This window comes from Arvicanthis niloticus, chromosome 10, assembly GCF_011762505.2.
Source record: "Arvicanthis niloticus isolate mArvNil1 chromosome 10, mArvNil1.pat.X, whole genome shotgun sequence".
Lineage (NCBI taxonomy): Eukaryota > Metazoa > Chordata > Mammalia > Rodentia > Muridae > Arvicanthis > Arvicanthis niloticus.
The window spans coordinates 27,517,610-27,531,586 of record NC_047667.1 but is presented as its reverse complement, the minus strand read 5'-3'; the positions used below and the strand labels follow the sequence as shown (position 1 = coordinate 27,531,586).

Below are 13,977 nucleotides of genomic sequence, written 5' to 3'. Positions count from 1 at the left end.
CATGTCTAGAGTTGTCTACGCAGGTGATTTCAGTTTTACCATGTGCCAGGAGCTTTCCTTTTTCCCTTTCTGAGTATTTATGGACCAGGAAGATGGTTGATTTCTACTGTGATCTGCAATGTGGACTGTTCTCTGGGTTCAGTCTTCTCTTAAAGCCCCTCTGTTTCATAGGTGACTTTAGGACTTTGATTTTCGCTTTGCCATTGATGTGTCTAGGGAGTCTGGTTGTAGAATAGTAGACTTATCCATGTGAAGTTTGCCTTGTTTTCTTTCATATTGTTTGTCAATCTCAGGGATGTAACAGATGTTGGGAAACCTGCTATCTATCCATATCCTTAAAAATTTATGGTGAAGACACAGCTCTCTCTTGATCCAGCTTTCTGATTGACTAGGTCAGTGGCTTTCAGATTTCTTAAGGGTAACCCCCAACCCATGGGACTGGAATCGAGTATGCTGAAGCAAAAGTTGCATGTAGCTAGGTTTTGTACTGCAAACGGCTGGACTGTTCTGACCTCGTTCTGCTTTATTTCAGTTGAAACGATGCTGATTGCAAGCTGGTGCATTGATTTCACATTCATTGATGAGTGGCCTAGCCTGTAGTTTATAAACCATGAGTCCAGATCTCTGGAGTTTTTGCTTATCTCATCTGGACCTTGATTTCCATTTTCTCCACTTGGAAACATTCCTCTGACATACTCTCTGATCAGTTCAGTTGGTCAAATATAACTTAGCTCTGTGTGGTATCTCCTGTGCTGCTGCAGGTGGGTAGTGACACACATGAGGCTTCTCTACAGTCTGTAGAGACTCATGAGTGTGTCCATTCTGGTACTGAAGAAAACACAGTGGGGCTGTTCAGAACATGGTACATAGGTCTTTGGCTTCCTAGTTTGGACTTAATTCTCACAGAGATTTAATTTCCCATTATAACAGCACTTAGTGGCATTTTTCTTGTACATTTTATGGTTTTCTGGCTTTCTATTCGATCTGTAATTGACTAGGTAGTCTGCTGTGGCATTGCATGTGAGTCTATTATGAAGCATAGTTTGCTTTCTCTCACTCCCGGTTGCTCATGTCCCTTCTAGAATTAGGAAATTAAAACAAAGCTGGGAGCTGGCGCTCTGGACATGTTTTCATAAAAGGGTGAGTTGAACTAAATGTGTTTTTGTGGGTGAGTTTATGTTGAAGAATAAAACATTTTTGGATTAAAACATTTTGTCACCCCAAAGTACTTTGAAGCCTGCACTTATTCCAGGTACTACCTCCACTCTCTCTGTCTCTCTGTGTGTCTCTCTGTCTCTGTCTCTCTCTGTCTCTGTCTCTCTCTCTCTCTCTCTCTCACACACACACACACACACACACACACACACACAGAGTAACAGCACTTCAGGCAACCCCAGTCCTGCATTATTTTCAGTTCAGCATTTGGTTTGGGGATGCGTGATGAGAAAGAGCAGGAAGATTACTTACTGGCTCTTTAAAGCCTTCTGCTTGAATATGACACAGTGTACGTCCACTTACATTTCATCATTGAGGACAGGTCTCCTGTCTCATCTTAACGAACTGGAAAAGCAGTTCTCCATGTGTCCAAAAGAGCAGAGCCCAGGAATAATGCACAGAGATAAAGGGAAAGTGCCTCATTTTGTCTTTTATCTGTGCTGTATTTATTTTTGTGGCATCATTGTAGCTATTCCAGACAACCAATAATGAACTTTTTTAATGGGAATAGTTGTGAATGAAGTGGAAGTCATGTGTGACCTTATAGAATTTTCATCTTTCTAAACTAGGATACTCTGAGTATAGGGGTTTGCTGTGTTTACCCTGAGTATTGACCCTGGAGATGGCTCTCTGGACTGGTGCATCTTCAGTTATCCCTTATACTAATCACTGTGCTTGAGCAATCTACACACTACACAGTTACAATAAACATTTTTACTTGTCAAGCTTTTAAAACTCTGGACTAAATGTCACATGATCTGTTAACTACTTTCTGCCTCCCTTTAGTTTGCCCACTTGTGAAATACGGATAATTACTTAGATTCATGTCAGTGAATGGCCAAGCAGAAACTCAACTTGAGTTAGAAAATCAGTTTTTCTACAACAAGTGTTACTCTTCCTATAGTGAGTATATCAGCCCCTCTTGCTCTCCCACCCCCTTCCCCCCCCCCCCCACTAAAACCAAGCAAAACCAAGAAAAACTTCACAGAGTGATCCAGTGAGCTCTCAGACATCACACATTTTTAAGCCCTATATGACTTGCTGTGCCTCTCAGTGTCTTGTGTGGGTCTCGTGGAGTGTCCTTGGTACATGGAATTAAATTCTCACTCTGTCACGGAATGCAGGAATCTTCATCACATGAGGACTGTTCCTGTTGCTCCCTTCACAAACCACCACAAACATAGTGGGATGGAACAATAGAAATGTATTATGTGGCAGTTTTATAGATCTGATGCCCAGGCTCATCTCGGTGAGCTACCTTTACGTCACCTGCAAGGCTCCTGCAGGCTGTAGGTCACCATCTGTTTTGTATCGACTTAGGGTTCCTGGCAGAACTCAGCCTTTTGGGGCTGTTAAAACTCTGGTCCCATTTCCTTAACTGCCTATTGGCTAAAGGCCATTCCAACCTTCTAGAAACAGAATCTATTCCTTGACCATGATATGACCCTCCCTTCCACTTGGAATCTCTCCTGTATTCTTGTGCCTCTTTCGGGTCATCTAAGGTAATCTGTATTATAACATGTGTAACTTTATGTCTGCAAAGTGCTCTGATGCCAGGCACATAACGCAAGCAAGCGCAACACCAGGTAGAAGGATCACAGGACCTGCATTCTGTCCATCAATCCATTCTAAAACATAGGGCTTTTAGTGGGAAAATGGTTTAATTGTCTTAATTTTATTATTGTTAAAATAGAGTATTTTTTTTTCTTTTCTGTTCTTTTGGGGGGAGGAGGGGGCAAGTGAGGCAGGTTTGTGATATGTGAAAAGTTATTCCCAAATGTTTATTCAGGCCACAGTGGGCTTCTCACTTCACCAGAGGATAGGCCTCTCAGGGGTTTACCCTTTCATGCTCTGGGATGTAGGGAAAGAGAAAAAAGCAACAGGAGAAAAACCCAACTAAGAAAATTAATCCGAGATACAGATCTTACCACCTTGCATGTTCTGGTATATGTAGTTGAGGTGGTTATCTGCTGCTTAAGGAAGTGTACTTATTAACACATACCCAGAGTGCTCTGCTGGCCTGCTGTGGCGAGAGCACAGATCGTAGGGGGCGCTGTCGTTTGCATGGGGTTATGCATGCCTTCCTAATGACCCGAGAAGAGGAAAGATGGACAGGGTTTTTCTGGATGCACATGTGTGAATTTAGTGGCCGCCTGTGTTTGTTCTATATCTTAAAATGAAATCTATTTTAAAATCTAACTTGACTGCACCAATATTGGTGTCTATGCCAGACAAATACTTGAACCCCCCCAGGGAGAAATTGTGTTGCTGTTGTGTCATAGGACAGCTGAACTCGTATTTATCTTTGGAAAGGAGACAGGCATCTCTCTGGTTTCTGTGATGTTATGGACAGAGCAAATGCACGCCTGCCATTCGGGCTAGATACCAGAATTTCACACCGGAGTCTCTTGAGTTTACCATTCGTGTTCCCCACACTGTTTCCAAGTGTGATGCATCCTCTGATTTCAGCGCAGAAAATTAGTGTTTCTGGAGTAGGCATTAGAACAGGTTCCTGTCTGGTGCCAGGTGCCACCTGTGGTCACGCACTTGTTGTCCCCACACCTTTTCTGTCTCCTCTGCATGAGTCCATCTTTGCTGTGCCCCTCGCATTGTGCAGGGTGGTGTAGAGTGTAGAGACAGCATATGTTCAACCAGTCCTCCAGGCCACCTCCACTGGTTTATTTTTAACTTTCAGTCCTTTCTCGACTTAAGTAATTGCTCTGGGAAGAAGCTATTATCTGTTTTAAGCTGCGCACATTTAACCTCTCAGCCACCATAACAAGTGTTTATTTAAAACAACCACTGTACTGTATCATAGTACCGTTTACACGTGCAGCCCTCTGCATTGCTAGCCTTTCCTGCCCTCGTCTCTGCTTTTGTGGTTTGGGGAGGTATAAACACTTTCAGTTACGCTTCACAGTCGTCAGTTTAATTGAAGTAACTGGCTGCTAAATGGACTTGATTTCCAGGCTGCCGGGGTGAGTCTCCTATCTCTGGCAATTTGCCTGACCTGGCAGGCCTCTTTACTGATTGAAGTGCAGCATCTCAGACAGCTCCTTGGAACAAGCTCTGTGCGCCTCAACTGTGGCCCCACGACATTAAGGATCTGCTCTGTTTATTCCAGTCTCTCAGACCTAGAACAGTGTGCGCCACAGGTAGCACCTGAACATTTGTTAAGCCAGTCGGAAAGCACACACAGTGACTCTGGATGCTGGACACAGTGCAGGGTCCAGAACAGGGAAGCAGTGAAATCCACTAAGTCTTCCTTCTGTGGTGTCAAAAGTGTCATCAAGAATGCCTCACAGATGACAGATTTTATTTTCTGAATGTTTTTTACAGAAGAAATTCTGATCTAGATATCCCATGTTGACCTCAGTTTATACTCATAATAATGAAATAAATTTGGTCTCTTTCCATTCGGTCAAAGAAAAAAAAATGGAAATAAATACATACAAAGAAAAAAAATGGAAATAAACGCTTTGTCTCTCATTTGTGTATTTAAATCAAACTATGGTTAAGATGACTTGTGTCTTTTTAGTTTTCCCAGCAAGGAAAACTGTTCAAGGCATTCTCTTCTACAGATTAGTCTGACTCTGAGAAAAAGAAACAACAGTTCTGGGCTGAATTGGCTTATTTCTCTTAGACCGTTCTCATTTGGCTGACCTAAAGAACAGCTCTTAAAAACACCATATCATTTTTCTAATCATATAATTTTCCATATGGGTTTTTAAAAGTTTTTTGTTTTTTTTTTTTTTTTAGTAGCACTGTTGAATTAAAGAGTAACCCGTGTCTCAGAGACAGCTCATTCTACATGGTCTCCCTTCTCACAGATAAGGAAATAGATAAAAAGTAGGCCTAAGGGACCAGGCCACACATCCCAGTGGGGAAGCATGCTGGCAGCCAAGCCTGACAGTCTGACTTCAGTCGGAAGCCTCAGCATGGTGGGAGGAGAGAATGAGTTCCTTCAAGTTGTTCTCTGACTTCCACATGTGCGCTGTGATATGTGCGTGTGCACACACACATGCACACACGCACACTAGATAAATAAATGAAGAGAAGACAGCACAGCCGGAGGCCAAGGATGAAACACATTCCCAGCTTTTGACCAGTTCTTTGTTGCCTCCTTGATTAAAAGTACAAAGATAGAATCCAGCTTCCGATAGTATAATAAAGTGTTTTTCCTTATGCTAGGTCTTCTCTTTGGCCGAGTCTACAGAGAGTAAAGTGCTGAGTTTTTTTGGCTAACCTATTAAAAATGTTCTGCAGTACAGCTTTTTCTAAAGAAATGTCCCCACGTCAGTTACAGCTTCCGGGATAGCACCTGGAGCTTGCTGTGGAACTTCGGGAAAAAACTAGTCACTTTATTCAGAGTAAACATTAAGGAGGATTTACTTTTTATGAAGTGTGCACCACCACGTACAACACTTCTCATACAGCTAGGTCACCTTGTGTCAGGTGAGAGTTTCAGCTTTACAGTTGAAAGATTGTCATAGTATAGTATTAGTATAGATTAAAGATAGGTCAGTTAGCATTTTCAGTGGTTGGCAGTTTTCTTCTGAAGCCAAGCCCTTTCATTTAAAAACAAAAGTCATCCATCTCCTACCCACCATTCCTCATGTCAGGAGGTTAAAATGGCGTAAGCATCTCCTCTTGCAGAATGCATTCTCATCTTACCCATAACCATAAATTCCCGGAAGATAAGTAGAGTTGTGCATCGCGCTGCCTTGGGTTCCTCCATATGTCGCCGTCTGCATGATTGCTTTAATATCTGGTTCTCTCACTCCACGACTCCCTTGCTGTGTACAGATGTTTAAAAAGTCAAAACATTCTTCAGGCAACAGTCATCACAAACAAAAAAAAAAAAAAAACAAAAACCAGCTGCTATGGAGTTTAAGGAAAGGATTTTAGGAAATAATTATGTCTCCATTAAGTTGAAATGTTGAAAACAGCACTGCATGCAAATGTACTGCAGATTCTCCTGAGCCCTGAAAAGCATAGTTCTGTCTGTCTGAACGAGAGGAGTAAGAATGTCTGTGATGTGATGGGGCGGGACATCTTTGCTCAGCCTAGTCTGAAGTACAGGTGGGTCCAGAGCATTGGGGCACATCAGGGAACATGTGGGAGAGAGAGTCCATCCGGAAGCTCCTTCTCAGGCCTCTGGTCTTCAGGGATTATGCATTTGCCCATTTGCCAGTATTGCAGAATGCAAACCTCTGTGCTGACTGTTGGAAATGTGCTGTGGAGGAGGTGGGTAGCATGCTTGGGTCTGTGCTGTCATATATTCTCAGGAAGCCTTTGCGATAAAACATAGGGAAACAGTTGGAAGATGCTCGTTGTTTAGATGGAGAACCAGCATTTACGTTTAAAACCATAGTGCTGGGTCTGTAATCTCACACTGACCCCAGCAGCAGTGCTATGGAGGGTGCTCCTCTCCACTAAATTCATCATTTAAAGTGTACTTTGGATCTCCTCATTCTTTCTCTGTGTACCCTTCACTTGTGGGATGCTGTCGGTGAGCCAGGCTGGTGTTGCGGTTAAGGTGTTACCTAGGCTGAGGCTAATCTCTGTAAAGTGTTACCATTTGTTCGTCCTCTTCCCTGTCATCAATCTTTCACACTCGTATCAAACCCCTAACGTATCAGCAGGCTTCCCAGAGCTCCTGGTTAAAATTACCTTTTGCTTTCGGTAAACTCTGAACCTTCAAGCTTGGTGTTTCCAGCTGCCCCCTGTGGTTCCCAGGAAGCCTCTCTCTGCATCCCTCTCTGCCAGTCTCTCACTTTATGTCCTGTAACCAGAAGCTATCTCATTATTGCAGCTACACCCACCAGCCTTCCTTCGGCAGAGGAAGTGTGTACATACAGCCAGTAATTGGGGTTGCTTATGCAAACTATGAGGAGGTGGTCTGAGCTGCAGATGCTACAGGCTTGTGTTGACTTCCCACAACAATGACACTTTGAAGCTACATTCTCCCCCTCCCCCCCCCCACACACACATACTCTGAACAGCTCCTTCCTCTGACACTACTGAAATATGCAAACTTGCCTTCAAGGTATAAGCTACAATTAGCTGATTTCTTAAGGTTTTCCCCCTTATTTTTTATCTCAGAGTAGTTCGGATTTCCTTTAAAGTTTGATTTTATTGCTTCGTCAGATTCACTTGCTCACTTCTGTACGTGCTTGACTCTTAGATCCACTCTGGCTAGGACTGTTGATTCACTGAGAATGGATTCTGTTCTAGGTAAAACTGTGATGCTTCCACGCTCAGCACAGTTGAGGTGCCACACACAGATCTTAGGACATAACTTTATTCTGTTGCTGACTTCTGCTTCCAAGGGTGGTGCTTTGATTATTGGTGTGACTCTTAATAGTGTTTTTGATTGAAGTCCCCTTTACAGTATTGTGAATTATCTCTTTAAGATTTACAGCAAATACCTAAGGTTTTTTGTTTTTGGTTTTTTAAGTAATAGAAAAACTTGGATGTATCCTTTCTCCACAAGCAGTGGTACATTGTTATTGTAGCTTGTCTTCGGTAAATAAGATTCATGAACACCAAGCACGGACCTTGATTTGCTGTTTACCAAAGAGCTGTGATCTAATAATGGTGACGTAATAGTTGAGATACTTGAAAGTAAAGGTATTCCCTTTGAAAGTCACTTAAATGTTTTTACTCTATGAAGCATAATGCACATGATTTTGTTTTCTTAAAAATAATGTTAGCATTTTGAAAATATAGTTACAACTTTAAAACAAAACCAAAAAGTATCTAAATGATCTTTAAAGGTCTTTGTAAGAGCAGGAATTCTGGTCCTTTGGCATCGGTGCTAAGGCCCTGTTCTTAGCCTAGCACAGCATCTGGTGTGTGACAGTCCCTCTCTTCCCTCCACAGTGACTAAGCACAGCATCAGCAGTTTGATCCACGTGTCAGGAGCCAGGACTGTGTCCTCAGGGCTGCTTCTGTGGAAGCTGGTTGAGCATGCAGTGTTTATATATAATCTTCACGGATCTTGTCTAATATTTAACTTAAAATATTATTATGTTCAATTATTTGCAATAGAGAAGCCATATTGAAAAGAGCAAAATCCCACATAAATCCTTTGAATAACTTTCTCTGAAAAAAAAAAATCTCTTTTGTTTTCTCCTTAGTAATCCTTCTTACCTTATCTTTGGATGGGTCCAGGGAGACAATGATGAGTTAGGCCACCACACTGTGTTATTGTAGTATAGATATTAATGTACTCTTTTGAATAGTAAGGTGAAATAAACTGAGTAGTCTCAGAAAAACTGTCTAATGACATTTTGCTAACTTTGTTTTTCAATTTAAAATTTTGTATTTAATTTTTCAATATTTTTATTTGCCTGTAAAATTAAAATACCATTACCAATTACATTATTTTTCTCCTCCAGTTCTCCCTACAACACCACCCCCCCACGTACCCCCCCCAACCCCACCCTGCTTTTACCCTCTCAAATCAGTGTTTAATTTCTTCAGTAGCTACATCTTCATTTTATGGTCCTGGTTGTATTGGATTTGTCTTTTCAGTGGGTACACCTTACTACATGTCTCCAGAGAGAATACATGAAAATGGATACAACTTCAAGTCTGACATCTGGTCTCTTGGCTGTCTTCTATATGAGGTAGGCATTGTTGATGAATTCTGTACGTTGATACTGTTTCATTCATGTTATATATTCAATATAGTTCACATCTATTTTATTCTGGATGATATTTTGTAGTCTGCCCTTGTCAAGATGAATGAATTCATCAGGTAATGACTTATTTTTAAGTCCCAACATATTTATTTTGTCTAATATAGTTTCATAATTTTTTGATAAGAAATTTATTTTAATTCTTGTTTTAATAAAAGGCTGTTCTGCTTATCATGTGCACACACACATATGAGAGAGATAAAGGACTGAATTTTTTTAATGCATTGCAGGAGAATAATGTCATAGATTTAAGACACAAAAGTATTTAAGTCTCTTTATAAGTATGTTGTTTTCTATTTATACAAGTGAAAATCTAGCTTTAAGGATGGCTTTCAAATAGCTAAGCCTTGCAGGTTACCACATAGGCTCAAATTCTGTTCTTAGCATAGGGGTTAGAGTCCCATAGACGGGTTCTCTATTGATACAGAGATGCTGTATCTTGTAGCTGTAGAAAAGGGTGCCTAGCTAACCACAGTTTTCAGCATCCTCCAAAACCATGGGATTGGCAGTAACCCAAGTCGGTGACTCCTAGGATAGAGTTTTAATTTTACTTCCGGAAAATACATAGTCAAAGATGCTAATAAAAAACCAGTGAGCATCTAAGTAAGCTTTCCTGAATTGAAGAAACACAATGCATGGAGTCGTTTCTGTGTTTCAAGAAGGAATCTAAAGTTTGCATCTGTTTTTGTCTTCTGACCCAGTGTCATCTGTGTGATTGTGCCGCGTGTGCGTGGAGGTAGCTCCTCGTTCTGCTTCGTGAAATGCCTGCTGACCGTTTGTAGTTTTGCTGATTTCAGATTCTTTCATTTAGGGAAAACTGACCTTATTGGCTTTGTGCTTTCTCTGATGACTAAGGACTGCTCAAGGGACGTCACAGTGCTCCGCCATGAACTCACCACAGTCTTGACTGTGAAATATTATGAATTAGTGACAAAGCAGAGCACGTGCAGCTGTGTGTCCATGGACCCAGGAGGGGCCCATGCTGTTTTCGCATCCTAATGTGTCCATGGGTGACAGGAGGTTTTGGCTCACTCTGGATTTTGCTGATAATTTGGGGAGGGCAATATCAATTTTTAAAAAATCCAGTGAAGCCAATTCTTAAGTTAATCACTTCATGTGATTTTTTTTTTCTTTTTAAAAAGTTTTTAATCTGGCTAGGTAGCATTAGAGTAGTTCAGACCACAATCTGAAATCAAAGGAATAGTTTGATTTTTAACAAACTTTAAACAGTCTGAAACTAGGTAGGAAATGAGCCCTAATAATGAGATGAAATCCAGCACTGGCAGGAGAAAAGCTGAGCTGAGGATGTGTTAGCTGAGTTAGTGTCAGAGGAAGAAGTTATTGGTTCTTTCAAGACTGACAATCGCAGTATCAAAATTGAAACAATTATCTACATTGCATAATTGCCTTTGAGAGGCAGGATCCATTTTTATATATGAACGTCAAAATAAGAATTATTTCTTTGACCATTCCCACGTTCTCAAGGAACACGTACCTTGCTAGTTTCAAGTGTTTCCCACGTTCATGTTAGGATCTATCTTGATGCATTTTCTCGAACCCCCCTTGCAAGAGTTGGCAACTTTTACAAAACGTTTAATCTGTCTTTATAGTCCACATTTCCTTGTTTACCTTTTATGTAATTTAGCTTTTCAGAACTGTCTGTAGCATCAGATAGATATATTTTCTATCATAATCCACCAAGAAATTACCATTAACAATGAAGGGAGTAGGAAGCCCTTTTTCAGAACGTACTTTAAACTCGGGAAATTAGACTTTCAAATATTCCCGAAACCTTTGAAAAAAAAAAAAAACCAGGAGTGCAGTTTTAATTGATATGCAACAAAGTAGACTTTACTAATTAAAATCAAGATGCTGTGCTTTGCTACATGGACCTTTACATGGAAACGTAGGTTTTACACATTTCCTTTATTGTTCTGTGCAGCAATCGCATCCTTACAGGGTTGTAGGTTGGTGGCTTACAGTTCAAAAAAAAAGAGAGCTGCCACCAGGCCCGAAGACAGACAGTGGGCTTTCGTCCCTCCGACGCCCCCGGAATACTAATGAGGAAAGTCAGACCCTGGAGGTCAGGGAGCGAGTCAATCATTCTAGCGATCGTCTCAGTGTGGAGGATCAAATTAGCCTGAAAAATTCAGCTGCTGGGAGGAGAGGGCGAGCAGCTGTCAGGGGCAGCGCCGAGATGCACTAATGAACCAGATGAATAGTGCAAAAGCTGGAAAATAAAAACAGGACAGTTGACATTTTTCATCTGTCAAAGCAGGAGATGCATGAAAATATACTATTCCTGTTTAACTCCTTAGGGGACATTCAGACTTTTTTTTTTTTTTTTTTAACAGTCTGCAGTATTGAGACAAAAGTAATATAATGAACTCCTATCATATGATAGAAAATGGATGTACGTTTACTTAAGGTCTTAGAAAGGTGGGGAGATGGGAGTTCATATCGACAGTGTATTTTTAAGGTGGCATTGTTAACATTTGATTTTATCGTATAGTGTCCATGAAAACATTGCTTATGATGGTAGGTCCTCCGTTAGAAATTCAGTGTTGTGTGTTTGGGGCATTCAAATTGTTATTTACTGTATGTTATCTTGTGGGACAATTATCCCCAAGGTTATTCTGTGTGAGTGTGTGTAGGTTTTATATGAAATGTGGGTTACATAAACCTGCATGTAAAGCTGCTTTCCGGGCGGGATTTCTAATCCTGTCCCCCTCCTGGCTGAGGCTCTGAAGGAGTTAAAGCCGGGCCTAGAGCACAGAAGACAGATGAGAGCCATTTTCAGCTTGTCCTGTCCCCACTGACGCTCACTGAGTAGCACAGCATGGACCAGCGTGTTTCACACACACTCTGCCTGTCTGGGGAATGTACACATTGTCCTTCCAAAATCAAACTTATTAGCACATGTAGAAAAGGGTGACTGACTCTGGGGCAGCTTGGCACTCCATGTTGTATTCTTGGCGGCTGCGGCTCAGAGATTTAGAAGGTTTTGAACAGGATGCGAACATTTTAAATTGAATTTTTAGTTTGTAACCTTGCTTACCAAGTAGCTGCTTGTGCTTTTAAATGTCAAGTTGAAACCATGTCTTAAAATACATTGAAATTCAGTAATATCTCTTTTAAAGTGGTTCTTCCTCTAAGTCATGTTTTTTTTTCCCCCTGCATAAAAGAAAACACCTTTGGATACTTTGAATTCTGTCTAAGAATTATGGATTTTTTTAAAACACATTTAATGTTTCTGAGACAGTATTAAAAGAACAGTTATGATATAAACTATTTAAGGATCAATTATAATATAAAAAATTTTTTCTTTCACAAAATAACCATTTTTAAAGAATATACAATGTATGATGAAATGACATGCATTCTGTTCCCTAAGTCCTTGATATATTTAATTCAATTTGACATCAGCTTTATGTTATATTTGACCATGACATAGTTGAGCCATACCACTTAATAGCTGTTGTGTGATGAAATATGGCTGTATATACACACACAATATCTTCCATTTCTTAATATTATTTTACATTGTATGAGTTATGCTAGCCATTTCTCTTAAGGAATTTTAAATGTTTCAAAAAATAAAATTAATGTTTTTTTTTTCACACTTAAGGCTCAGAAAAGGCTCATCATAAAAATCAAAATTTAATTTTATTCAGAGTATTTATAATTATTTCCCACCTCAGTTTCCTTTACCTGATAAAGTCACCTTTAGAGTTACTTTGTACGTACATCGGTTTCACTGTGAGTGTTTTGCAGATGGCTGCATTGCAGAGTCCTTTCTACGGCGACAAGATGAACTTGTACTCTCTGTGTAAGAAGATAGAGCAGTGTGACTACCCGCCTCTGCCATCGGATCACTATTCAGAGGAGGTAAGGAAGCTTCGACCCATACGTTGGTTCATTTTGTCAACACATTTTACTAAAAGATTTTACTTTTCTCAGAAATGCAGGTGGATGGTCCAGGTGGCAGAAAGAGCGCTTTGATTCCTTACATCTTCTGAGTCTTGCTGTTAGATTAACTCTGCAGCTCACAGTATGGAGTGGGTCGCAACGCAACATGTGAAAAAACCATGGTTGGCTTTCCTAATGGAAAGCGAACCCATCGAAGGCAGTCGTTCTAACCTAGCACTAGTCCTCAGCCTCTTGTGAGAGACTGAGTCCTCAGTTCCAACCTCTCAGACAAGAAAACAATGAGAACTCACTTTGGTAGACCTTTACTCCTGGTGTTTCCTAAATCTGAACTCAGCCACCTGTCTCTGGGCCTTTTTTTTTCTTTCTTTCTTTCTCCTTGGGCAGTACCTTTTTTCTCACCCCTCAGTGCTTTCAGCCACATTCCTCTGGGTAAGTGTTTTAAAATTACTGTGCTAGACCTGTTTATAAACTACATTGGATGGGACTGGCAGTTTTCAAAGGCTTTCAGACCCGAATCCTTGCTTGCCTTGCTAGTGCACTGGGATGAGTTGTTTTGGCACTTACCCAACATCCAGTTTTTCATTAAACTGTCTTCCATTTTATTCTAATATATGATGATTATTTGAGGGGCGTGCAGAATAGCAGTGTCTCAGGTCAACTAAGATGAGCTTACAGGATCATTTGGGACTTCTCATCTGGGACCTACCTATGAAAGCACTAAAGCCTTGGCCATCTCCATCTCATGAGCAACAGATATTTTTGCCCCGGGAAAATGGAAAGGAGGAAAGGAAAAATGCAGAACAATTATAGTGTTCACATATTAAGTAATCTTGTCATACTTTCTATTGTGAAATGAATAGCATCTGGTTCTAGTATTACACAAGGAAATCTGAGTCCATGCAGCTTGAATAATAAACATCTCTAAAGATTTTTTTCACTCTATGTAAATCATGTGTGTTCCCAGAATATAATTAGTACATATTCATCTAATAGTTTGAAACTGATAACAACTGATGCCTACATTTTTTTTTTTTTTTTTTTTTTTTTTTGCTTCCTGGCATTGTATTTAGATAATTAGAACATACTCTTAGGAAGCAATGATGATAATTTAAAGTATTATCTTCAT

General features: G+C 40.4%; 1 protein-coding gene across 1 annotated transcript in view; it reads left to right on the top strand.

The window, feature by feature from the left end:
• Positions 1 to 13,977, top strand: part of Nek7 (NIMA related kinase 7) — a 123,534-nt gene that overhangs the window by 96,701 nt on the left and 12,856 nt on the right. The window contains exons 8-9 of the mRNA XM_034513221.2: positions 8,755 to 8,849; positions 12,696 to 12,809. Of these exons, the coding sequence (XP_034369112.1) occupies positions 8,755 to 8,849; positions 12,696 to 12,809 (209 nt within the window). The remainder of the gene's footprint in view (positions 1 to 8,754; positions 8,850 to 12,695; positions 12,810 to 13,977) is intronic.